The sequence below is a fragment of the Saimiri boliviensis genome, chromosome 1, assembly GCF_048565385.1.
Source record: "Saimiri boliviensis isolate mSaiBol1 chromosome 1, mSaiBol1.pri, whole genome shotgun sequence".
Classification (NCBI taxonomy): domain Eukaryota; kingdom Metazoa; phylum Chordata; class Mammalia; order Primates; family Cebidae; genus Saimiri; species Saimiri boliviensis.
This window is the reverse complement of record NC_133449.1, coordinates 244909218-244937208: the sequence shown is the minus strand read 5'-3', so window position 1 is coordinate 244937208 and position 27991 is coordinate 244909218. Positions and strand designations below refer to the sequence as shown.

Below are 27991 nucleotides of genomic sequence, written 5' to 3'. Positions count from 1 at the left end.
GGGATACAATTGCAAATCACTATGGCACACGTACACATATGTAACAAACCTACAAGTTTTTTACATATGTGTACGTGTGCCATAGTGATTTGTTGCACCTATCAACCTGACATCTAGGATTTAAGCCCCACATGTATTAGCTATTTGTCCTAATGCTCAACTTCCCTCTCCTGTATCCTGCAACTGGCCCCAGTGTGTGGTGTTCCCCTCCCTGTGTCCATGTGTTCTCATTGCTCAACTCCCACTTATGAATGAGAGCATGCAGTGTTTGGTTTTCTGTTCTTGTGTTAGTTTGCTGATGGTGATGGCTCCCAGCTTCATCCAGGTACTTGCAAAGGACATGGTCTCATTCCTTTTTTATGGCTGCATAGTATTCCACGGTGTATTTGTGCCACATTTTCTTTATCTAGTCCGTCATTGATGGGCATTTGGGTTGGTTCCATGTTTTTGCTATTGTGAATAGTCCTGCAAGAAACAAATGTGATATACTCACCACAATTACAGTATTAGATTATTTTGATTTTTTTGTCCATATAGTTTAAAAAGATTTTTTTTTTTTAAACTGGCAGTCTGACTTTATTGTCTAGGCAGGTTTTGATCTCCTGAGCTCAAGTGATCCACCCACTTCAACCTCCTGAGTAGCTGGGACTGCACACGTGGACCACCATGCTCGGCTGTATAGTTAACCTTTACCAGATAATTTTATCCATCCAGATGTTTTCTTGTTTTACTCTACCATCCTTTTCTTTAAGATTGAACTCCTTTCAGCCTCCCGAGTAGCTGGGATTGCAAGTGTGTATCACCACGCCTGGCTAATTTTGTGTTTTAGTAAAGACAGGGTTTCATCATGTTGGTCAGGCTGGTCTCAAACTCCTTACCTCAGGTGATGCACCCACTTCAGCCTCCCAAAGTGGTGGGGTGATAGGCATGAGCCACCTTGCCCGGCTGCATTTGCTCTTTTGATGCTGTCCCATAGATCTCATAAGCTGTATTTATTTCTTTTCAATTTTTCTCCTCCTTTGATTGTGTTCTTTTTCTTTCTCTTTCTCCTTTTCCTTTTCCCTCCACCTCCCCTCCCCTCCCCTTCGCTTTTGACAGGTCTTGCTCTGTTGCCCAGGTGAAGTGTAGTCTCAACTTCCTGGTGTCAGGCGATTCTCCTACCTCAGTCTCCCAGAGTGCTGGGATTACAGATGTGAGCCACCCACACCCCAGGCTGACTGTATTTTCAAATATTCTGTCTTCTACCTTACTGATTCTTTCTTCTGCTTGCTGCTTGATCTGTTGTGCTGTTGAGAGCCTATAAATTTTTCAGTTTGTCCATTGTATTTTCAACTCCGGTATTTCCATTTGATTTTCAAAAAATAAAAATACAAAAAATTAGTGGGGTGTGGTGGTACATAACTGTAATCCCAGCTACTCAGGAGGCTAAGGCAGGAGACTCATTTGAAACTGGGAGGCAGAGGTTGCAGTGAGCCAAGATCATGCCACTGCCCTCCAGCCTGGGTCACAGAGTGACACTCTGTCTAAAAAAACTCTGTCTAGAAAAACAGAAAGAAAAAAAGTCAGTATTTTTTGTTAAATTATTTGATAAGTTTCTGAATTGATTATCTATGTTTTCTTGAAATTTTTTGAGCTTCCTCAAAAGAGCTATTTCGAATTATCTGAAAGTTTGCACATCCCCATCTCTTCAGGATAGATCACTGATGCTTTATTTAGTCTGATAAATATGAAGTAAGATCATATTTAGCTGAATGTTCTTGATACTTATAGAGGTATGTCAGTGTTTGAGCCTTAATGAATTAGGTATTTTTTTTTTCCTGTCTTCACAGCCTGGCCTTGTTTTTACATGTCCTTCTTCAGAGGGTCTTCAGGAATTTAAAAGGGACTGACTGTTAAGTTTCTTAAGCCTGTGGACACTGCAGCCCTAGAGAGTGTCCTGAGGCCAAGGTGTTCTGTGACTCTCTTCCATGTGAAGATCCCTAGCCTGAGGGACTTGAGAATTCCCAGGGTTCTTCAGGCAAAGGCCTTTACTCACTTTCCTCTCCCTTCATATGGAAGGAGTTTCTCTTTGTGCTGCACTGTTTCGAGTTGGACCCAGTACTGTGATTTATTTTGGACAGTGAGAAAGAGAGGGGGGCTGCTGGTAGTAGCGGCCAAGGCAAAGCTGTCTGCATACTTTCTTCTTTCTCTCCCCCAAGAGCACAGCTTCTCTCTCTGCCCTGTGCTGCCTGGGGTTGGTGTAGGAATGGTGCAGGCAATGAAAGACTCTTCTTTCTGCTCCTTTCAGTGTGCCCTTTCTTATTTACCAGGTACTGTGATCTCTCACCTGGTTTCTTTAGCTCTTGTGAAGGTATTTTCTTGTTTGGATAATTCTGAAAATTATTCTGCAAATTGATGCTCCAGTGGAGTAATGCAAGGAAATGGTCATTGGAGGGTTCTGTTTTTTCATATGACTCTTCCTCTTCTCTAAGTAGTTGCTCCTATTGTTGATGTTTTTATTCAAAATACAGTCTGAGCTGATTTCTAACTTAGTTCATATTATTTGATTATATAGTAATTTGTGGAACAGGTCAGTGAAGTAACAAGGGGAGAGTTCTTTACAATTTTTATTTTGCCAGAGTTGACTGTAAAAGGAACAGTCTTCATTGGGTATATTGAATGGTGACTAATTCTCTTTCTTGCATTGTTATATGAGGAAAATAGAGACATGAATAAGATTACTTTGAAGTTTCAGGACCTCAGATGCTGAAATTCTGCTCCCTAACCACTCTTTGAATATTGGTTTACAAAGGGGCTATAAATCCTTAGAAGTTAAAAAGAATAATCTTTACCTTATACATGTTTTCCTTTTTTGTATATAATGTAATACAGTTTGTAGTAAATATTGGTTCTGATTATTTCAGTTCTACTGGGACAAAAAAACTCTTTGATGCAGTTTTTAATGTTTTTGTTTTTGGTATAAGCTATGCATATGTATCTTTGGCTTTTGTGAGTTTGGGACTGGTTTTCCAGCATAATTTGAGTGAGCATCTATTTTTGAATTGGCTATTAATTACAAGCTGAATTTTATTAGCTTTAATCCAGCAGAAGCTGGAGGGTGTAGACAAGTGTTAGAAAGAAGAACAGTTGATATTACAATTGGATGTCACTCCTTTCATCTGTATACAAAGCAGTTTCATTGAGAAAGAAGGTAAATGATTAATTCTTTGGCTTGCTGACTTTTAACTGAAAGGTTATAATCATTTATAAAACTTTTTAAGCTTCTGAAAGTTCTTTGAAAACCAGATATTCCCCTCCTCACACTTCCCCCTCCCCCAAAGTGCCACACTTTTGAAGTATTTCTATCTTCATACATTAGGATTTGAATGGGAATCGTCTATTTTGGTTTTCCTTTTTAAAACAAATTTACTTTACTCTTGAAACATACATTAGAATTAAAATGCTCACTTCTTCCTCTTCTGATAGCAACCTTAGGACACTTACTAATACAACAGCAATGATTTAAAGATGCTGTTATGTGCTAGGTCAACATGCTGTGTACTGAGGACACATTGTATTTCACCTTTAGGATACATTATTGTTTATTGTACTCTGGCATCTTAGAACAACAATTTGTGTCTTCTATCTCCTGTCCTGACTGCTTAGGAAAGTTTCTGAAGGCTTGTGAATTTGGGACTACGTTCTCAATGCTTTCCTAATATCTAGGGACAGTGCCCATCTGCAAATTAGATAAAGGCTTCTGGCAAACTGTTTTCATATGTAACAGTCATATTATAGACACTGGGTGCCCTTAATTAATCACTGACCATTGTATGAGAAGCTTCTTTCGAACATGTCACCAGAGAAAACTACACTATGATCAAATGAGATTATTTTGATGTTTCAGGACCTCAAACTGCTTTACAATGAGAATAAGAGATGTTTATCAGTGAGAATGCTGTATTGGGTCCAGATCCTCAAAGTAGTTGAAATGATAAAGAAAAGTAATTGCACACAGAGTAGCTAGCTCCAGCAAGGATAACAATAGAAAAAGTACTCAGGAGGAAAATGATGAGAGTCTCCTGAGCTTTCTGGTTTTTCTTCATGTAGATGATGCATGTGTTTGTCACAAGTGGTTCCTTCATAGCCTGAGGAACATCTTATTTATTTATTTATTTATTTATTTATTTATTTATTTATTTATGAGATTCTTTTCCTTGAGTTTCTGCTTTCATTCTATCCAGAGTCCCAGAGAAAAAAACACATTATGATGGAGAGGTAAGCTAGATTTAGCTTCAGATGCATGTTCTGCCTGGTGTGTTCATGTGACATTGGACCAGTTTTCTCTCATTCTGTTTTCTCATGTTTCAAATGGAAGCAGTGTTAACAGCTAGCACTTAGGGCTTATTATGATGAATTAGAGAATGTATATATAATGCCTTCTAAAATGCTTAATGAATATGACCACTCGGTAAATAATTGTTTCTGATATTAATCATTTTGAATAACTGTGTGATGGTACCAGCTTATTAAGTAGGTACAAAGCTTTCTTTGGAAGCTTTCCCACATTCATCTAGTTTATGTGTGAAGAAGATGATAATAAGAAATAGATAATAACTAATAGAACACATAATTTATGATAGCCTTTATACAATATGTTTTTCATACACATTTCAGTGGATTCTTCCAACAGTCCTGGGGGATGGACATTATTAACCTTTTTTTTTTTTTTTTGAGACAGTGTCGTTCTGTCGTCCAGGCTGGAGTGCAGTGACACAGTCTCGGCTCACCATAACCTCCACCTCCTGGGTTCAAGTTATTCTCCTGAGTCAGCATCCCCAGTAGCTGGGATCACAGGCACACACCACCACGCCTGGCTAATTTTTGTTTTTTTCAGTAGAGAAAAGGTTTCACCATGTTGGCCAGGCTGGTCTTGAACTCCTGACCTCAAGTGATCCACCCACCTCAGCCTCCTAAAATGTTGGGCTTACAGGCGTGAGCCATTGCGTCTGGCCTTATTAAATCTTTAAATATGTAATCAAGACTATTAAAGCCTAATTACCCACCCAAAGTCAAGTACCAAACTGAAATTCAAATCCAGTCCATCTTACTCTTGATGTCTATTCTGCCAGGCTATTGAGTACCTCAAGTAATGCTATATTGTCTAATTTTACTATTCCACAATCTTGTTTTACTACTTCTGAGTCATTTTTATTAGTCTGATCAAAAAAATGAGATCATAATCCTAGATAATTTCATTATTAAAGTAAGGTACTTCTTCCAACCACTTAAAACCACATACCTCGTTGTATTTAAGTTGTTCATAAAAGGGACAACAAATCATTCTTTCTGTCTTCTCTCTGGAAATCAAGTGCATTTATTAAGAAAGTATTTATTGAGGTTCTCCACTACATTATAGATACTTATCTGGAAGAGATGACATAGAAAATACATTGGAAGTATTATTTGGTGTTTACAACTATAAAATTCTGGTGGTAGCTTAGTCACAGGGCACAGTACCTTTAAACTATAATAATCTTGATTTTATAGTACACAATAATTGTGTATATATTTTTTTGTTTGTTAATTTTTTGAGACAGATTCTCACTCTATCATTCAGGATGGAGTATGGTGGCCCAATCATGGATCACTGCAGCCTCGACTTCCCAGGTTCAGGTGATTCCTTCATCTCAGCTTTGCCAGCAGCTGGGACTACAAGCACACACCACCATACTCAACTAATTGTTTATATCTTTTGTAAAGATGGGGTTTCACCATTTTGCCCAGGTTCATCTTGAACTCCTAGGCTCAAGTTATCCTCCTGCCTCAACTTCCCAAAGTGCCAATATTACAGGTGTATGCCACCGTGCCAGGGTTTTCACATTCTTCCATAGTTAGTTATGAAGTTTGGTCACTGCACATAGTTAATTTTTTAAGTTCCATTTTCTCAAGTTCCATTTGTTAAGAAAAACCTCTTATTGTAAATTATATAAGAACATCTCAGCCCAAAATCTTTTTAAGCTGATAAGTAACTTCAGCAAAGTCTCAGGAATCAAAATCATTGTGCAAAAATCACAAGCATTCCTAGACACTAATAACAGACCAACAAAGAGCCATATCATGAGTGAACTCCCATTCACAATTGCAACAAAGAGAATTAAATACCTAGGAATACAATTTACAAGGGATGTGAAGAACTTCAAGGAGAACTATAAACTGCTGCCCAAGGAAGTAAGAGAGGTCACAAACAAATGGAAAAACATTCCATGCTCATGGATAGGAAGAATCAATATCGTGAAAATGACCATACTGCCCAAAGTAATTTATAGATTCACTGCTATCCATTGACTTTCTTGACAGAATTAGAAAAAAAACTACTTTAAATTTCATATGGGACCAAAAAAGAGCCCACATAGCTAAGACAATCCTAAGCAAAAAGAGCAGAGCTGGAGGCATCATGCTACCTGACTTCAAACTATACTGCAAGGCTACAGTAACAAAAACATCATGGTACTGTTACCAAAACAGATATAGAGGTCAATGGAAGAGAACAGAGGCCTCAGAAATAACACCACACATCTACAACCATCTGATCTTCAACAAACCTGACAAAAACAACAATGGGGAAAGGATTCCCTGCTTAATAAATGGCGTTGGGAAAACTGACTAGCCATATGCAGAAAACTGAAACTGAACTCCTTCCTTGCACCTTATACAAAAATAAACTCAAGATAGATCAAAAAGTTGAACATAAGACCTAAAACCATAAAAACCCTGGAAGAAAACCTAGGCAATACCATTCAGGACATAGGCATGGGCAAAGACTTTATGACTAAAACACCAAAAGCAATGGCAACAAAAGCCAAAATTGACAAGTGGGATCTAATTAAACTAAAGAGCTTCTGCACAGTAAAAGAAACTATCACCAGAGTGAACAGGCAACCTACAGAATGGGAGAAAAATTTTGCAGTCTATCCATCTGACCAAGAGCTAATGTCCAGAATCTACAAAGAACTTAAACAAATTTACAAGAAAAAACCACATCAAAAAGTGGGCGAAAGACATGAACAGACACTTTTTAAAAGGAGTCATTTATGCAGCCAACAAACATGAAAAAAAGCTCATTATCACTGATCATTAGAGAAATGCAAATCAAAACCACAATGAGATACCATCTAACTGTGCCAGTTAGAATGGTGGTCATTAAAAAGTCAGGAAACAACAGATGCTGGAGAGGATGTGGAGAAATAGGAACACGTTTACATTGTTGGAGGGAGTGTAAATTAGTTCAACCGTTGTGGAAGACAGTGTGGCAATTCCTCAAGAATCTAGAAATAGAAATACCATTTGACCCAACAGTCACATTACTGGGTATATACCCAAAGGATTATAAATCATTAGACTATAAAGACACATGCACATGTATGTTTATTGTGGCACTATTCACAATAGGAAAGACTTGGAGCCAGCCCAGAGGCCCGTCAGTGATAGACTGGATAGAGAAAATGTGGCACAAACACACCATGGAATACTATGCAGCCATAAAAAGGATGAGTTCATGTTCTTTGCAGGGACATGGATGAAGCTGGAAATCATCATTCTTAGCAAGCTAACACAAAAACAGAAAACCAAACACTGCATGTTCTCACTCATAAGTGAGAATTGAACAATGAGAACATATGGGCACAGGGAAGGGAACATCACACACCAGGGACTGTTGTTGGTGGGGGGCTGGGGAGGGATAGCATTAGGAGAAATACCTAATGTGTTTGACAGGTTGATGGGTGCAGCAAACCACCATGGCACGTGTATACCTATGTAACAAACCTGCACGTTCTGCACATGTACCCCAGAACTTAAAGGATAATAAAAACACCAGAAAATTTTATATATGGAAATATGGTAGGATCTTCTGGGTATAAAGCTTTAGTTTTAATTTCTCTGTGTCTCATTTTTTTATCCGTTATATGAGGATAATCATAATACCTTACTTTATAGGGCTCCTGTGAGAATTAAAAAGAGGTAATACTTCAAAATTGTTGAGAACATTCTCTGGGTCATAGAAGCACTCTATCAGTAAAGACATCTGTCCAGCAGTAGCAAAAGCAGTTAATCTTATCTTCTGTTTATCCTAATTTCTCTGCTTCACTAACCTTTCTGACTGTATACTCTTTTTTTAAGTTGTGAGTTGGATTTTATATTGGGAATTTTTCTGAATTGCTGAATAGCTATATTATACTATGTAGTATGTATGATCTGTAAGCAGATCAGTGGGTTATGAGCATTGGTTATTGGAGTGAAAAAGAGCTGCAGATGCATCCTTAGTGGGTCAAAATAATGGAGATTAAATGGTAGAGGTTCTGTCAAATCCAAGCTATAAGATGCTTAAAAGACTGGCCATGAAAAGCTTAGCAGTTTGTGTACCAAGAAACTGTTAGCCATATTCCAGTGACCAAACTGGGCATGCTTCTGGAATTATTTTTCACACTGTGGTCAATTTGACTGGTCTCATGCCTGGCATAGATGGTATTGTGTGGAGCTTTGATGCCCCTCCAGTAGTTTTATATTTATACCTCTCAGCCATATTGGGTAGTTTTCAGCACTGGTGGCTTAACATTGAAAGTTCCCTAGGGGTTATTTAGGTTACCCTTTACTTGGTAATGAACTTTCCTTCTACAGTATGATGGATGTTCATTCAGATTCCACTTGGTTACTTGGCTAATAAAACGTTTCTACTCCTTAAGGCACCCATTTTATTGTAGGACTTTTTTCTAACTATATAGCTATTTGTTATGTAAGTATTATCTCCAAAATACAGTGACTCCCAAATCTGTGCTTTTAACTGCATATGCTAATTTCTATATTCAATATAGTCTTCATTCATGTAACTGCAGCCATTTTATAATACTGTCTTTTGAGGCAAGAAAATAATTTCAAAGGTTATTATATAATTATTGGAAGAGACTCAACTCTTCCGGACTTACTACTCCCTCCTTTCTTCTCCCTTTGTGTGTGTATGTGTTTAAAACTATAGGGATTTTAGGAATTGTGATAAACTGGATATTGGTAATGTAAGTGTAAAATAAGAACCATCAAAATGGAAGGGATTTGCAGGAAAGAGAAATGCTAATATAGTTCACATCTAAACTACAGTCTGCTGATAGTAGTCTATCTTAGCAAAACCCAGAAGGTGGTGGATAGGGTCAGAGGAGAGATAGTGTTCCAAAGGTTTCAGTTGGAGCCAGGGGAAAGAGGAGATACTTTGAATTATAATGCATCTCTCCTAGCTTTTTCTAAGTTGGAACAGCCCTTCTGTTTAATAGTTCTGCTTTCTGTGCTTTACAGTGTAAAACTATGCCAGTACACAACAAAGAAATTTATCCTGTAGCAGCAATGAGGATGGTACCTAAAATTGTCCATGGAAATAGAATATTGCTTCTCGAAATGACTGTGTAACAGGAACAGATATCAAGAAGTTAAAAATACTCTTCTAAAGTCATGCTAGGGGGAATGATTAATAAATAATGTTCCTTCAAAGTGTTCCAGTGTCAGTACAGTGTTTTTAAAGCCCCGAAGACACAGACATAGTTGAAATTTTAGGCTTCTGATGAATATAGTTTATTTTTTATTCTCATAGATAGATTTGTAGTTAAAAATTTGTTAGTTGATTTTCTTGTTGACAATTAAGAAAATAGAGATATTCATACAGTTTCGCCATAATGTAACAGCACAATATTTGTTTCTATTTTTATTTTAAAGCATACCTTAAAAACTTAGAAATGCTGACGTATCTTGGCAGTAATGCACAAGAACAAATTTTACATGGAGATTATAGCTGCTGTCACGATATTTTCATTTAGAAATTATTTCAAATTAGGAAAACACTCCAAGAACAGTAAAGAACACCCATATAACCTTTACCTAGAATCACCTATTGTTAACTTTTGTCCCAGTTTGTTGTGTGATACGTATTTTCTGTCAGATAACTAGATAGATGTTTTATATTCTGAACCATTTGTGTGTAAGTTGCATTTGTCATGGTCTTTTACTCCTCAGTACTTCAGTCTAGGACCAATTATTGCATTTAGTTTTTGTCTTTTTATAGTCTCTTTTACTCTGTAATGTCATTTCCTCAGTCTTTTCTTTTTCTTATAACATTTTTAAAGAATCCACTCCTTTAATCTCTATCTCTCCAATTGTTTCTTTGTTTTTGTCTCCCATCCATCCTCCCCTCACCATCCCCAACAGAATAACCTGTTCCTCATTTGTGGTTTGTCTAGTATTTTCTTACAGTTAGATATATATATGCATCTCCCATTGGAATATTGTATGAGTGATGTGTGCCTCTTGGAATATCACAGGCAAAGTCACATGGTGCTCATCTGTTTCTCATTGATGATGTTAATGCTGGTCATGGTGTTATCTGATTTTTCCACTGTGTATAGTTACTATGTTTTTTTTTTTCTTGCAACTGATAAGTGGTGTATATTGAGATAAAGTACTGACCCTTGTTAAAATTTCTCTCCTACATTGAGCAAAATGATAATTTTCAAATCATTTACTAGATTTCTTTTTCCAAGAGCACAAATCCACTTTCTTTATTTTTCATTAGTTTAAATCCTAAGGGTTACAGTATTTATGTCCAAGGGTCTTACCGGAGGGATTGCTTTGGAATTTGGCAAAAACCGAGCCAAATTTGTGGGCCCAAGTTACGTTTCCCTAGATTACTCTGGTTTTGTTTGGTTTGCCGCCAGGAGTCACTGTGTTATTCTCTACTTTGTATACGTAAGCACAACTATTGCCCAAATAGAATTCAGTTTCATCTCAGGCATAAACACCTTCAGTTTTAAGAACACCTGTTTGCTGGCCGGGCGCGGTGGCTCAAGCCTGTAATCCCAGCACTTTGGGAGGCCGAGGCGGGTGGATCACAAGGTCAAGAGATCGAGACCATCCTGGTCAACATGGTGAAACCCCGTCTCTACTAAAAGTACAAAAAAAATAGCTGGGCATGGTGGTGCGTGCCTGTAATCCCAGCTACTCAGGAGGCTGAGGCAGGAGAATTGCCTGAACCCAGGAGGCAGAGGTTGCGGTGAGCCGAGATCGCGCCATTGCACTCCAGCCTGGGTAACAAGAGCGAAACTCCGTCTCAAAAAAAAAAAAAAAAAGAACACCTGTTTGCTTCTTTTGGTTCCAGAGACCCTGCCTATAGCCAGCAAAAATGGCCTTGGACCACAGCCTTCCAGACAGATTTGCTTTTGGAAGTCATGCTTCAAGCAGGCCTCCACAGGCTTCATGATGGCACAAAGAGCTGGATTATTTTTTAATTGCAAATCCTGTTTCACATTTTCATTCTCTTGACTTTAGGTCCATCAGTAACTTTTAAGATCCATAAAATCAGTGACTGCTGTTATTATAAGCCATTCTTTATATGTAAACTAATCTCGATTGGTTTATATGTAGATGCTATATATCTAAATACATATAGGCTCGGTACAGTGGCTCACACCTGTAATCGCAGGTTGAGAGGAGTCCACGGTGGGAGGATTACTTGAGTCTACTAGTTCAAGACCAGCCTGAGCAAAATGGTAAGACCTCATCTCTACAAAAATGAGAAAAATTAGCCAGGTGTGGTGGCATGTTGTACTCCCAGCTACTCAGGAGGCTGAGGCAAGAGGATCACTTAAGCTGGGAGGTTGCTGCTGTGGTGAGCTGTGTTCACATTGTTGCACTCCAGCCTAGCTGATGGAGCCAGACTGTGTCTCAAAAGAATACATGCATACATACAGATGGTGTATATTTAAAAGGTGCTAATGGAACAATTGTTCTGTTATTTATACATTCTTGTCTTTGTATAGGCAAAATCTGAATGGAAAAGAGAATAGTTGTGTATTGATACTAGAAGCAGGAGATGATTTGAAGACAAAGGCACTGTAAAAGAAGGTTCAGCTACAAGAATGAAAGGAAAATAATTAGTCAATTTCCTGGAAAGAAATAGAAGGCTAATTTAAGAAGTTGAGTGTAGTGTTCAGTAATAGTTGTAATGAATATTAGTAATCAGAATACGGTAATGAGGAATCATTTTGATGTGTTATTACAGAACAAAATCAAAATGTCACAATTCAGATGGGGGGAATTATTACATGTTAGAGATCATGTGGAGATTTTAGAAAACATGTTACAGGATTTAGAGCTCATGAGAATATTTTATACTACTTGCATGATGTGAGTTGCTGTGAAGTAATAATACTCAGTCAAAGCACAGGGAAATGTACCTTGCAGTAAGTACACAGGGAAGTCAGAAGACTTGAATTCTCATCTAAAACCTGAGTAGCCAGTTTTGCCCACTAACTAGTGATATGATCATACTAAGCAAGAGAAGAGGTTTAAATTACCTTCTCACATCTACCTTTTTTGAGTTTTTGATTTCTGTGGCCTTCTCTAGTGTTGATCAGTTGTCTTTAAGAGCAGCAACTCCTAAATGAACAGAAAGACTAAACTTTGTTTTGCTGGAGATTGGATTTTTTTTTAACCACGCAACCTGAGAGTTACAGTGTACGATTTACTGTTTTTGGTGAAGTCAGTTTAGTTTTCATCAGTTTTTAGAATGTGAGAAATTAGATTTTATTCTGTCATTTTTTTCTTAATAGAGTTTTCTAAAATTTTTACTTTTGCAACCTGACTAATAAGTATTCTTGACTGTGTTGGCTATTTTTGCCACAGAGAACAAAATTAATACTCTGGTTATATTACTATATGGGTTTTTTCCCTTTAAATTAATTTTTATTTTAAAGGACCCTTTCTCTGACTTTTTCTTAACTCTTTAAGTTATATTATGCAATTGAAAAATCCATGAGACAAGCCTCATATCACTTTGTATGTTACTGGAAGTACTAAACAAAGTGGACCTGAGAAACCTAGCCCTACCTCAAGTTCATGTCATTTTTGTCATTTGTGTTGTTTTCCAGTTTTTAATGCATAAAATAGTAACAATAGCCAGCCCTAAAGGATAGTTGTAAGAATCATAAATCATTTTGATAAAGAGCTGCTATTCAGTATGCATTACTGAATTTTTAGTCATAGAAAGATAGTGCTAGGTATTATTTAAGGTATCTACTAGTGTGGACATAATTATTATCTAAAGTAATTGTTTTCTTGATGTGAAATAAAACTGCTTTAACATCAAAGGAAAGTTCTATACAATTATATAACTATTGATATTTTAGGAATATTATCAGGGTATTAGTAGTATTAAAAGAATTAGAAAGCTTAAGCAACTAGCCTTTTGGAAAGTTAATGACTGAACAATATATAATATAAACAATTTATACTCAATTCTTTAAAGTCTTAAATTACATTAATATTCCCCATTTTGTTCTAAAAGATTCAAACTAATTCAGATATATATATATATATATATATATATATATATATATATATGGCAAAACATTGCCTCTTGCACTCTCCCCAACTTTTCTTGCAAAGATAACCTATGTCAGTAATTTGGTATGCAGCTTATTACCATCTTATAACCCAGTGCAACCAATTAGTGCCTTAATACTAATTAATACCTTACTACCAGTTAGTACCTTAACATATTAAGTAGTACTCAGTAGTTTTTGCAACCAAAAATATTTTGAAAATTTTAAAAAGAACACTAGAGGATAGTATAACAACATTTGTGTTCACCATTCTAAATTGTTTTTTCCTATTTTTATTAAAGGAATAAAGCATAAAATTGGTCGTCAATATGTATTTAAAACGCTATAAATATTTTATTCATTATAAAGCTGACAAAAAATATCTTACTGTATATCCATCTTATTTCAACTAGTCTTTTCCATTTAATAGCTATGTTGTTGATAGCTAGAGTCTGTTATGTTTAGGTTCTGAATAACTAAGGTTTTCAGGTATTCTCTAAAAACTATTATTTTTAAATTATAGGAGATGTTTCGATGTGTATATTAGGAAAACTCTAACTGCATTCTGAAAAAATAAGTTCCCGAGATTTCCGTTTAGCAATACTTTTGAAACACAGATAAAATTACTTCCTGTCTCTCAGCTTCCTGTATCCATGGCAACCTCTGTTTTACACATTGACTCTAAAGGAACCAATGTGAAGAGTGGTGTTTCCTGAGCAAACTGTGACTTTAAAAAAAAGGTGATGGGGTGGAGGTCAGCAGTGCCACAGAACAAAATGGAGTTTAGAAATGTCGTTCTTCAGATTTAGAAAGAAAACCGTTACTGAATCAGCTGAGCGTTAATAATATGAATTTCCTGTTTTTGGTAAGATTATTTACTTAAATATGAACTTACAGCTGACATGAAAAATAGTTTTGTGAAAAACTGTAATTTAGAGTTTAATTGTTCTGTAGTGAATTTGTATTTTTATAAATTATAATGTTTGATATTAGACTGTGTTGTTAAAGGGACACATTAAATTCATAGATTCTCATTCTTGCATCATTTGTCACCTGTGTCGTAATCAATTGTAATTTTTAAGTTAACTTAGCAAATGTTTCATTAATCTAAACTATTTTGTCAAATAGTGGGTTAATGGCCTGATCATGTTAATAATTCTGGAATGTATTCCATACCCATTTTATGCTATTACCATGGTGTGATTTATGATAGTATTATTGGCCGATCCTAATTAAAACAATACAGAAGTTATAGTATTGTAAAAAGAATTCATTTGATGAAGTTTTGATGATTTAAGCTTTACCTTCTCTTTTTATAGCCAATTCTGATCTGAACAGAAAAACCAAGAACAGGGATATGTGTGGATTACAGTTTTCTCTGCTTTGCCTACGACTGTTTCTGCTTGTTACCTGTTATATTTTATTATTACTTCACAAAGAAATACTTGGATGTTCATCTGTTTGTCAGCTCTGCACTGGGAGACAAATTAACTGCCGTAACTTAGGCCTTTCGAGTATTCCTCAGAATTTTCCTGAAAGTACAGTTTTTCTGTATCTGACTGGAAATAATATATCTTATATAAATGAAAGTGAATTAACAGGACTTCATTCTCTTGTAGTATTGTATTTGGACAATTCTAACATTCTGTATGTATATCCAAAAGCCTTTGTTCAGTTGAGGCATCTACATTTTCTATTTCTAAATAATAATTTTATCAAACGCTTAGATCCTGGAATATTTAAGGGACTGGTAAATCTTCGTAATTTATATTTACATTCTAATCAGGTGTCTTTTGTTCCAAGAGGAGTATTTAGTGATCTAGTTTCAGTTCAGTACTTAAATCTACAAAGGAATCGCCTCACTGTTCTTGGGAGTGGTACCTTTGTTGGCATGGTTGCTCTTCGGATACTTGACTTATCAAACAATAACATTTTGAGGATATCAGCCTCAGGCTTTCAACATCTTGGAAACCTTGCTTGTTTGTATCTAGAAAGTAATACTTTAACAAAAGTACCATCAAATGCCTTTGAAGTACTTAAAAGTCTTAGAAGACTTTCTTTGTCTCATAATCCCATTGAAGTAATACAGCCCTTTGCATTTAAAGGACTTGTCAACTTGGAATATCTCCTCCTGAAAAATTCAAGAATTAGAAATGTTACTAGAGATGGATTTAGTGGAATTAATAATCTTAAACATTTGATCTTAAGTCATAATGATTTAGAGAATTTAAATTCTGACACATTTAGTTTGTTGAAGAATTTAATTTACCTTAAGTTAGATAGAAACAGAATAATTAGCATTGATAATGATACATTTGAAAACATGGGAGCATCTTTGAAGATCCTTAATCTGTCATTTAATAATCTTACAGACTTGCATCCAAGGGTCCTTAAGCCATTGTCTTCATTGATTCATCTTCAGGCAAATTCTAATCCTTGGGAATGTAACTGCAAACTTGCGGGCCTTCGAGACTGGCTAACATCTTCAGCCATTACCCTAAACATCTATTGTCAGAATCCCCCATCCATGCGTGGCAGAGCATTACGTTATATTAACATTACAAATTGTGTTACGTCTTCAACAAAAGTATCCAGAGCTTGGGCTGTTGTAAAATCTCCTCACATTCATCACAAGACTACTGCACTAATGATGGCCTGGCCTAAAGTAACCACCAGTGGCAATCCTCTGGAAAATACTGAGACCGAGAGCATTACTTTCTGGGAACGAAAATCTACTTCACCTGCCGGTAGATTTTTTCAAGAGAATGCCTTTGGTAATCCATTAGAGACTACAGCAGTGTTACCTGTGCAGATACAGCTTACTACTTCTGTTACCTTGAACTTGGAAAAAAACAGTGCTCTACCAATTGATGCTGCTTCAATATCAGGGAAAACATCTCTGATTTGTACACAAGAAGTTGAGAAGTTGAATGAGGCTTTTGACATTTTGCTAGCTTTTTTCATCTTAGCTTGTGTTTTAATCATTTTTTTGATCTACAAAGTTGTTCAATTTAAACAAAAACTAAAGGCACTAGAAAACTCAAGGGAAAATAGACTTGAATACTACAGCTTTTATCAGTCAGCAAGGTATAATGTAACTGCCTCAATTTGTAACAGTAATCCAAATTTTCTAGAAAGTCCTGGCTTGGAGCAGATTCGACTTCATAAACAAATTGTTCCTGAAAATGAGGCACAGGTCATTCTTTTTGAACATTCTGCTTTATAACTCAACTAAATATTGTCTATAAGAAACTTTGGTGCCATGGACGTGATTAAAACTGAAACCTCCTTATAGAAGTATATACTTGGAAATACAATGAATTATATGAGGTTAGCATTATTAAAATATGTTTTTAATAATTTGTGAATAGTGTATTCATTTAGCAAATATTTTCTTTGATACGTACTAAGTAATAATAGCTAACATTTCTGTGTATCAAGCATTGTGCCAAATGTTTCACATATTTAATCCATGAATAGCATTGAAAGGTGGTATTAGCTTTACTTTACAGGTAAGGAATCTTAGAGTTTAAGTAACTGTCCCAAATTTTCACAGCTCGTAACACTTTTTGAGCCTCTCTGACTAGAACTCATGCCTTCAGTTTCATGGTGTATTGCTGTTTGGTGCTAGGATTGTAATATGAAAAAATAGACATTGTTCTTATTCTATGTAGAGCTTGAAATTTAGAGGAGGAGATACATGGTTACTGCACAGTATGATGATAAGTACTGTACTTAGAGATGCTACTGAGTATAACATATGTGGAGGTGAGAGATGGTTTTATGAAAAAAAGTGACGTCAAAACTGCATCATGAAGAATAAATAGAAATTAGCCCAGTGAAAAGAGCTAACGCCGTGTCAGAGGGGTTAACAGAAGAGAAAATACTGCTTTTCAGGAACTAAAATTCAGTACAGCTGGAGTCATGAACGATGGTATGCGGTTTAAAGCCTGAAGCAGAGATCAGGTGATGAAAGCTTTGTAGTTACATGCTTTATCTTGATTGAAGGATTTTAAGCAGTAGAGTGAAATGATTAGATATACCCTTTAGAAAGTTCCCTTTGTCTGGAAGGAACAATAAAACTGGAGCCAGAATTAGTTGAGTAGGAATCTGAATTACTAATCCAGGGAAGAGATTCTAGAGGCCTGGGCCAGGATACTGGCAAAAAGGATAGATGATCAAGAGGTACTTTGAAAGTAAAATGAACTGCCTTAGTGATTGGTTGAGAGGTGGCAGGGGAGGGAGAAGTCAAAGATGTCAGGTTTTTTTTTTTGGCTTAGGCAGTTTTGTGCTGTATTCACTAAGCTAAGGAAAGAAAAGGAGTAGGGCAAAATGATGAGTTCAGTTTTAGACAGGTTGAATCTGAGGTTATTATTAGATCTCCAATCGGAAATATATAGCATGCAGAAATTCAGGAGAGAGGTCTTATGGTAAAGACAAATAATTCCTACACTTTCATTTATCCAGTACACTGGAAGTGTATGATACACCCCTTACGGTAACAATAACCAATTGGGCCATGATTTTGGGAAGTAGGTAAGTAGGGAAGACCTTATGGAAGTTGAAAGAGTCCCTAGGAGATGTTAGTACCCTCGATTGAGAATCTTTAATGTAGATAGTAATTGAAGTCATGGAAGTAATGTAATGTTTTCTCTTCATTAGCATGAATTTGTACTTGTGTAGCCCTCTGCAGAATATTAGGCATTATAGTAAGTGACCATGCTTGTTGGTTTGTTAATAGTGACCTGAACCACAAATATGTATTTAAAATTTTTTCTTAAGCATTGTATCTTTCACGTTCATATCCTTCCTTTTCCCCCAGATTTGTGTTTTTTAATTACTAAAAAATGCAATCCATATGAAATCAGCCTGGAACATGTTACCTGGGAGTATTTAAATCAAATGATAATTATCAAGTTTATATTGTGAAATGAAAATAATTATAATAAAATGCAATACTGTTTATTGTACCATAATACAGTGGTTCTCAAACTCAGAATCACCTGGTAGCCTTATAAAAACACAGTTTGCTGCCTCTGACTCCTTCTACCCCTCCCAGAGTTTTTTTCTTTTTTAAAAAATTATTATTGATAATATTTGTACATATGTGGTATGTGTGATGTTGTTACACGCATAGAATATGTAATGATCAGGTCTCAGGGTATTGGGACATAACCTCAATTGTTTATTATTTCTATGTGTTGGGAACATTTCAAGCCTCTCTTCTAGCTATTTTGAAACGTACAATATATTGTTGTTAACTCTAGCTATTCTACTTTGCTATTGAACATTAGAACTTATTCCTTTTATCTAAGTATATTTTTGTACCCATTAGCCAACCTCTTTTCATCTTCTCTGCATACACAAAGAACCTTCCTAGCCTCTAGTATCTATCATTCTGTTCTCTACCTTTATGAGATCAACTTTTTGTTAGCTCCCGAATATGAGTAAGAACATGTCTTTGTGCCTGGCTTATTTCACTTAACATAATGACCTCTAGTTCTGTCTTTGTTGCTGCAAATGACAATACTTCATTCTTTTTTATAGCCTAATAATAGTCCACTGTGTACATACACCACAGTTTACTTTATCCATTTGTCAGTTGATGAGCACTTAGGTTGATTCCTGATCTTTGCTATTGTGAGTAGCGCTGTAATAAACATGGTAGTGCAGGTATCCATACTAGTTTCTTTCCTTTGGATAAAAATGCCCAGTAGTGGGATTGCTGGGTCAGATGATAGTTCTAATTTTAGTTTTTTGAGAAATCCCTGTACTAATTTATATTCCCACCAACAGTATATAAGAGTTCCCCTTTCTCTGCATCTTCACCAGCATGTGTCATTTTTTGTCTTTTTAATAATGGCCATTCTAACTGTGCTAAGATGGTATCTCATTGTGGTTTTCATTTTCATTTCAAACGCAATTAGTGATTAGTGATGTTGAACGTTTTTCATATACCTCTGGGCCATTTGTATGTCTTCATTTGAGAAATGTCTGTTCATGTCTTTTGCCTACTTTTTAATGGGATTATTTTGGGGGTTTTTTGTTTATTTGTTTGCAGTTGAGTTGTTTGAGCTCCTTGTATGTTTTGAATAGTAGTCCCTTGTTAGATGAATAGTTTGCAGATGTTTTCTCCCCTTCAGTGTGTTTTCTGTTCACTCTTGTTTCTTTTGCCACGCAGAAGCATATTCATTTAAAATAGTCCTTCTAAAGTCTATTTTTGTTTTTATTGCCTGCGCTTTTAAGGTCTTAGCTATAAAATCTTTGCCTAGGCCAGTGTCTGGAAGTGTTTTCCTTACGTTTTCTTCCAGTAGCTTTATAGTTTCAGATCTTATGTTTAAGTCTTTAATGCATCTTGACTTGATTTTTGTATACAGTGAGAAATAGTCCAGTTTCATTCTTCTGCAAATGAATATCCAAGCCAGAATTCTTGATTCAGTAGATGTGGAATAGAGCCTGTGAGTTTTCAGTTTCACAAGTGTGGTGATGCTGTTTGTCTGGGACCGTACATTGAGAACCACTGTGTTAATGTATTTGAGAGAAAACCAGAAAGGAGCTGAAGAGTAGTTTTAAGATATATTAGAAATTGCACAAAGTAAAGCCCCACCAGCTCCAAGGAGTTTTCAAACAATGGTTGGCTTTTCCTTGCTTAGCTTAATACTTTTTCTGGGATTATAATTTCAGCAGAAAATGTGAATATATTTTAAGTGAATGTTATTTTTCCTAAGTAATTTGTTTTGTTATGGAGGAGTGATCTTGTTGTTCATCTTGAGAGACATTTTTAATAATGTATTCGTTTCTTTGTTATATCCTCCCAACTCCTACATCTCTAATTATGTTTTTTTCTTTAATTACTAAAAGTACATGTTCATTGGGAAAAAATTTAAACAGTTCAGAAATACGTAAGGTAAGCTGAAAACTTCACCATGCCCCACTTCTTATCACCTAAATCATATCCTCTTAAAGATGTTCACAAGCAACACAGCTGCCTATGTTAAGTTCAGAAAAATTTATGTAACAAAATGTTTTTATCCTAAAACAAAATTTCTAAATTCAAAGAAGGCAGTTCAGAAAATCTATCAGAATTTTTGCTTTTTGAAAATATAACTTCTAATTGATTTAGACTCAACTAGAAAACCAGGGTTGCTTTGTTGATCTACTCTGCCTCGTGGCCTTCTGGGTCTTTTGAGTAACCATTGGACAGATTTTTGCTGTCTTTTCTATTGCTTTGTGTATTTTATAGTAAAGTAATAGTAGAGTTTATCTAGCTCTCACCTGTGTCAGTGTTAACGCATGACAAATATTTTCCCTATAAACATTTTTAAAACTGTTATTGATAAATACATCACATACAGAAGTAGACACACAACTACCCCTGAGGTCAGGAAATAGAACATTCAGATGTAATACATATGTGGACATTTCTTGAGTCTCTAGGCATTATATGAACATTTAAGTTTTAAGCTTTGAAGTGAAGGAGGTCCAACAAGTAATTAGGACATTTTTACTCAATTAACTTAGCTGTACAGCAACAAAAAACAGTAAAATCTCCTGTATTTGTTCTTACACGGTGTTTAAAAAAAAAAAAAAAGTCGAAGAAAGCCCAGGGAACCTTTCAAGCTTATAAAAAAACAGCTTTAACGCCAGGTCTTTCTACCAAGTTGGTCTCACACGAACCTTTTCTGTTGAGACCTGTTTTTTTTTTGTTTTGTTTTTTAATACAGCTCTAACTTATTTACTGGTCCTCTGTTACTAATCTCCAAACTAGAAAAATGTATATTTGAATTTAAAGTACAATGTGCTCCGTTAAGAGGAAGGAGAGTGGGTTATGTGAAGGAAAACAGGCTGTTCTGTTTACTATTAGACTTTATTTAGACCTACTCGTTTCTTACTAAAATTTATATTTGACTTTTCTCGTACTGAACTTACCTATATGAACCCTTTTAAGCGCCCTCTACCACTGGTCATTCCTTTGCTGAAGCTAGTAAGCTTGTGTGGCTGCACACTTTTAATGTGGGAAGGCTGGTGGGTTAAAAGAGAAATGTTGGAGAAAGCAGTATGAGAGAGAAGAATGTATAGTATACCTCCTGCTGGCCCAGATGTGCCTTGTTTCATTGCTTCTGACTCAATTCCGAGACATCGTGTGATAGAGGACATTGTAATTTAGTAGAAAATAGTTTTCTTATCCTGAATAATGTGGAGAACTTATATTTATACATTGTCGACATTCTGGTTTTCTTTTGTCTCCATTTCTTCCCATGTCTGTGGAATTTTCAGTACATGCACCCAAACCCTAGCCTGTTGTGAGTTTGGATCTTTGGCTTTTGGCAACCTTATTGCTTCTTGTCATATATTTTCTATGATACACGAGTTAATATGTAAGTTTGTATTTTTGTCTGAGGCTCTGAGGAGCAAAAGTTTTTATGTTGTAGTGCAGTTTCTCAAGCCTTGGCTTTTGAAACTCCCTTATCCTGTTACCTGCTTCTCATCTATGAAGCATCTTTAAATACTGTCTTCTAGAATCACGACCATACCTTCAGTGTTGTTACAGTAGTTGTAGTCTTAGTGTAAACACTACTGACTAGGTAAATCCAGATCATACAATTCTTAGCAGATGGAAAGGCCCTGTGAAAGCCCAGAAACTATAAAGTGTTAAAGAGAGCTGATGAAGCTGGAGAACAGTGTGAGGCTAGATATGGTCAGAGCACTGGACAGGAACTGGGTCATACAGGGCTGATTAAACTAGGATTAAGGGTTTGGATTTCTAAATATAATGGAAAGTTATTGAAAGGTGTAAACTTTCGCTTTAAAGCAAGGAAAAGATACCTGATTTTGTAAAAACATTCTAGTCTGGTACATAGAGAATGGATTAGAGGAAGTCAAGAGTAGAAGCTTCCTTGTTTGGGAAAGTAGGCAGTAGTTTAAACTCTAAACTCGAGACAGAATTGGCTTGTTGCACTGTGTTAATAGTAAGAATATAAAGGAGGAGAAACAAGAAAAATTTCAGAGATAAATTTGACATAATTGAGTGATAATGTATTGAGTAAATGAGAAGGGTAAATTGGAAGGGTGAATGAGAAGAAAGGTAAACTGAATCCCTAGTTTCTAGCATGAGTCACTGGGTTGATAGAGATGCTTTTTATTCAGTTAAGGGAAACAGGAAGAGAGCCTGGCTTTGATTTTCTTTTTTGTGTTTGGTTTCCTTGTTTTTGTTGGGGAGGCACTCGTAAGTTTGGTGTTGGATTTCTTAATTTTGAGATGATTGTGAGAGTGCCAAGAGTAGATGAGAAGGATACTGGTGGACTTCGGGTTCTGGAGCTCAGAGAAAGGTCATTGAGTATAAAGATTTTTGGGCAACTGGAACACATTATTATTCTAAAGCTGTAACAAAATAGTCAAATATCTGTTTATATGAATTTGTTAGTTTAATTACACATGTATATTTAAATGTGAAATTTTGCTTTAGAGATTTTTTTAAATTTCATGATACAATTTTATTCAAATGCTTCTTGCAAACTTTGACATTGGTGTCTTCATCATTATCAGTCAAAATCCCCTTTTGATCATGTAACACTGTTTTCCAGAGCATTTTGTCTTCATGTTGATCTGAGCTGTATAGTGTACAAGACTTTTCCAGGAATTTAATCCCACAATACAATTACCTTTTCATATAACTTCAGTAACATTAACAGAGTTGGCCTTTTGATTTGTTCTTAAAATATACGTTCATGATTACCTTTTAATTATATATTGTACAGCTTTATTTTCATCATTTTCCAATATCTACAATGTTGAAGTTGTACCCGTAGCTCCTTAATTACCAATTCTCTGATAAATTCCTTTATATCACTTAAAAAAAAAAAAAAAAAAAAAAAAAAACCAATTCTGTCAAGTGACTTTTAAAAGAACTATTCAAGCATTTTTACTTAGCTTAATTTTTTTTTTTTTTTCCAGACAGTTCTGTAGTAGTCGTTGATCATCTCCTTTACGTGTCTTCACTGGGCATTGTTTCTTACAGCAAAATCACATAAGATGGCAATTTCTTCTCATCCCATTACATACAGATCATTTTAATTATTTCTTATAGTCTTGAAGATAATGGTTTTGTTGGGGGAGGGCGGTGCTGGCTGCTGTGTGTGTGTGTGTGTGTGTGTGTGTGTGTGTGCGCGCTCAAAAAATAAAACATAATCAGAGGAATAGTTTAGTATATAAAAGTCTTTATAAGGATCATTATTGAATGCAAAAAAAAATTCAACTTTTACTTTAAGATAGTCAATTTCCACTATGATTTTTTAGATTATTTTCTTGCCAGTATTTTTCAGAGGAGCTAGATTTATTAATATACTTTTCCATGACCATGCAGAGAATTACTGTGTAGAAAAGATGTATGTTTCCATTTGAATGACAAAAGTATTTGCAGGTTGTGTCCTAGAAAATATGTGTGGGGAAAAATTTTTGTTTTGTTTTTTTTTTTTTCCTTTTAACCCCATTCTCTACCTGACCCAACTGGTGCCCTGTGGTAATGAGTTTATTACATTTTTAAGTGTATAAATATTTTTAAAGTATTTTCTCAGGTTTCTGATCTGAAAAATATTGACAGATATAATACATTTTTTAAAAAGTTCTTTGGCATCTTCAGCAGTTTTTAGGAGTGTAAAAGGATACGAAGACCAAAAAGTTTAAGAGACTTAGAGGATAACTGTTAACCCGTCATTGTTCAATTGAGAAATAGTGATGATGCTGACATTTAACTAGTGCTCTAGTACATGTGGCAGACCTTGTTATAAGCACTTAACTTGTGGGTATTATTATGTCCTCATGTGACTGATGAGGCCAAGTGAGGCACAGAGAGGTTAAATTGACTTGCCCAAGGCCACGTAGTTAAGTCACTGGTAAAGCCACAATTTGAGGCTCTGATGCTGACCAGTTTTCTGCCATTTCCATGAGGTCTGGAACGGGTCAGAATGTCCATGCCATCTGGTTACGTCACCAGCTCTCTACCAGTCTCACAGTCATTTTGCAGGAGTCACTGAGGCCTCGAATCTGCTTTGCAGTCTTCATCACAAATTCTGCCACCCTGAATGGTTTCAAGCATGGCCTTACAATTGGCCCTATAAGACTTGGATTTTTTAAAAAAATCTATGCACTTCCACTTTATCCATACATTCCATGCTCAAAACGCTAATATCCTGTCTTACTGCAACTTCATATTTTCCAGTTTTCTTACTCTTTACCACTAAACTTTTTTTTTTTTTTTTTTTTTTTAATGTACAGTGTCTTGCTGTGTTACCCAGGCTGGAGTGCAGTGGTGCGATCATGGTTCACTGCAACCTTGAACTCCTGGGCTCAAGCAATCTTCATATCTCAGCTGGGACTGAGTAGCTGGGACTACAGGCATGCACCACTGCCCCCAGATAATTTTCTTATTTTTTGTAGAGACAAGTCTCATTTTGTTGCCTAGGCTAGTTTTGAACTCCTGGCTTTAAGTGACTCTTCCACCGCAGCCTCCCAAAGTGGAATTACAGGTGTGAGCCACCATATCTGGCATAAACCTTGATGTTTGCACTTGGTGTTAGGGTTTTTTCCTTTTGTGTTTCCCCCCCGCCCTTTTAACCCCATTCTCTACCTGACCCAACTGGTGCCCTGTGGTCAACTCAGACTTCTCATTCATACCCTCAGCTCTTTAAACCCCTCATCCTCAAACATTACCAGCTTTGTAATCTTCCAAGCCTGAATTGCCTGACTCAATTTCTTCTATGAATATTTGCTTGGATGTAAAATATAGCAACTAAAAACGATAGAAGTATACAGATTGGGGCTGTTAAAAAATCTAGGGCATTCAATTGCAGTTGGATCTCAGTGCCATTGAGCAATCTTTGTCCTTGGTCAGGACCGTCTACTGTAAACATTGACCATTTGGCTCCAACTGCTTAGTCACCCACATGCCTAATACATAAGCTCACCTTCTAATTCACAGACAGAGGAAAGTTCAAAATAGAGGAATTTCTGCTTCCCACTGTCAGCCTCCAAGGGAGTATGTCCATCTGTGTATTGCTGCCTCATGCAAAGAGATATCCTTTCTGTTCAGCCCTGCCTCTGTTATGATCCCACTTCATCCCATCTCTGGGATCTTGCTCCTTCAGCCATCACCTTGTCACCTGCACTTTCATCTGCTCAACCTCTACTGGTTCATTTCCCTCAGCCAAAAAACACCCCTTCAACCCTGCACTCCGTCTGGTTATTACACTGTTGTTCCCCTCCGTGGAGAAGCTTTTTGAAAGAATTGTCAGTCCCCTTCCTCAGCTTAGAACCTGATTTATCTGATTGCTTGACTTTTGGTGTTGGTCACTCTCTCATTTTCTAGGATACCACATTCATCATCTTCTCTCTTATGTCTTTGCTCTTTTTGTACCTCCTATTGTATTGAGTGAAGTCACTAACCTAGTCAAGTCACCCACCCAAGATGAAACCCAGCAGTTGTCCTAGACTCTTTCCTCCCATTTATCTTCCATAGCCGATTAGTTGCCAAATCCTGTGATGTTTACCCATTAAACATCTGTCAAGTCTGCCCCTTTCTCTTTATTCCCATGGCCACCAAACTATTTCAGGCTGCTACCATCTCTTTTTGAGATGTGGACTGATCTTGGCTTCTCACCAAAATCATACTCCCTTATGTGGTCCTTTGTACTCCCTTGGGCAATAATGATGCTGAAGGGCCCCCCAGAGAAGAAGTCTATGCCAGACAACAAGAGTGACCAGAAGAGGCTATGCTCACAGAAGGCAAAGAAGCAGAGTCTTCAGGAAGGGAGACCAGTGTTATCTACCCAGCAGAGCTATCTCATGAGGTAGACTGAAGTGTGGCCTCTAGATTTCAAAAATGGATGTCTTCTCTCCATGGAGTTGTAGGATCAGAAGCTGTATTGCTCTAGGCTGAAGGGAGTCCTGCAAAGCCTAGAAACTGAGAGTAGCTAAAGATGACTTCTAAAAGATGAGCTGTGAGCTCTGTAGAAGCCCTCTGAAAAGCAGTTTCTCAGCATGGTGAGCTCAAGCGTGGAGCACTGCCCTCTGGGTTTGATCAGTATAAGGTTCTGGATTTCAGTCTTGGCTCTAGCTGCTGGCAGCTGCGTGGACACTCCACCATCTCAGTTATTATTGCTTGCCAAGTGTAGCTGATTTCAGCTAAGTTTGTTCCTTGCTCAGGGCTCTTCCCATTGTCAGCTCTTCCTCCTCTGGTGGGAAAAGTGGAAAACTATTTTTTAATGTTACCACTGTTGTAGCCTCTACTGTTGTAGAAATTCTGGAATAAAGCTGATAAATCAGGGCTTGTTTCTTCCTTTCACTATTTCAATAAATTGTTCTTTGCTTAACCCTGTTGAATGATATAAGCAGATAAATATAGTTAAGGGAATATTTTATTTGGTTGTGAATTTTAGTGCCTAAAAATGTTTAGTCTCTTAAATTACCCTCACTTGACTTACTTTCTGTATTTAAAATACAATAATGCAAGAATGACTTTAAATATTAATTAGGTACGATATATAAATAGCATAATTGTGGTCTGGTTAGAGCTTAGAAAATTCTAAGTTGATTAAGGTTCTGATTCATTTCTGTCTTGGGATTGCTGTTATTAAAAAGTTGCATCATCAGTTTTAGCTTATATAACTATTTTGAAAAGTTAATTGAAAAATTTGTATTATTTCCTGCCTGTTTTCCTCCTTAGACTTTGTAAAGTCTGCAAATTCTGCACTTTTATAGATTTACCCCCAAATCTATAAAAAATAAAAAATAAACACACACTAAATTTCTAAAAAAATTTTATTATTATTTAATTCAAATTTTCCTAATGCTTAATGATGAGCATCCTTTTAGGATGCTCACATGTCATCTGTATATCTTTGATGAAATGTCTGTTCGCATTTTTGCCTTTTTTAAAAAAGTGTTTTGGTTTTGTTTCTTTTAAGAGATGGATCTCTGTGTTGTTCAGGCTGGAGAGCAGTGGCTGTTCACAAGTGTGATCATAGTGCACTGCAGTCTTGAACTCCTGGCCTCCAGAGATCCTCCTGCCTCAGCCTCCCAGGTAGCTAGGACTGCAGCAGGCTTGCACCACTGCATCTGATGCCTATTTTAAATTGAAATTATTTGTCATCTTACTGTGTTTGCAGGGTTCTTTTTACATCCTAGATTCAAGTCCATTAGCAGATACTTGTTTTACAAATATTTTCTTCTAGAATATGGCATGTCCTTTTTCTTCACAGTGTCATTAAAAGAGCAGGAATTTTTATTTGTCAATACTCTGTATGTTTGTCTTTGTAGTTATAAAAGTCACATAACACTGTTATAATAAATCCAGTAATATTAAAATAGTCCTTTTCTATCTAATCTACCTATCTAGTATTTAAACTTACGAATAATCTAGTGAAAAAGAATTTTATAATGTTATAGGCAGAGTTAAAATTTTTGTTTTAAGAAATATATTTTGAAAGTTTCTTTTATATTTCAGAACTGAAATTTTTCTTCTTGTTCAAGAGGATATTTAGGGGAAAAAAAATTAACCTGAGTACTCCAGTTAACCTGTTTTGCTTTTCTTTTTATTC

The 27991-nt window shown here is 36.2% G+C and overlaps 2 protein-coding genes across 4 annotated transcripts in view; both read left to right on the top strand.

Moving 5' to 3' along the window:
• IPO11 (importin 11) overlaps positions 1-27991 on the top strand; it is a 211850-nt gene that overhangs the window by 154857 nt on the left and 29002 nt on the right. The window lies entirely within an intron of this gene.
• Positions 83-27988, top strand: LRRC70 (leucine rich repeat containing 70). Its single transcript, XM_003925812.3, has 2 exons — positions 83-14262; positions 14717-27988. The coding sequence occupies exon 2, from the start codon at positions 14755-14757 to the stop codon at positions 16621-16623; it is 1869 nt and encodes a 622-aa protein (XP_003925861.1). The 5' UTR covers positions 83-14262; positions 14717-14754; the 3' UTR covers positions 16624-27988.

Bases quoted from the DNA above. Each gene is read 5' to 3' on its own strand.
- LRRC70 (XM_003925812.3), top strand. From the start codon at position 14,755: ATGTGTGGATTACAGTTTTCTCTGCTTTGCCTACGACTGTTTCTGCTT.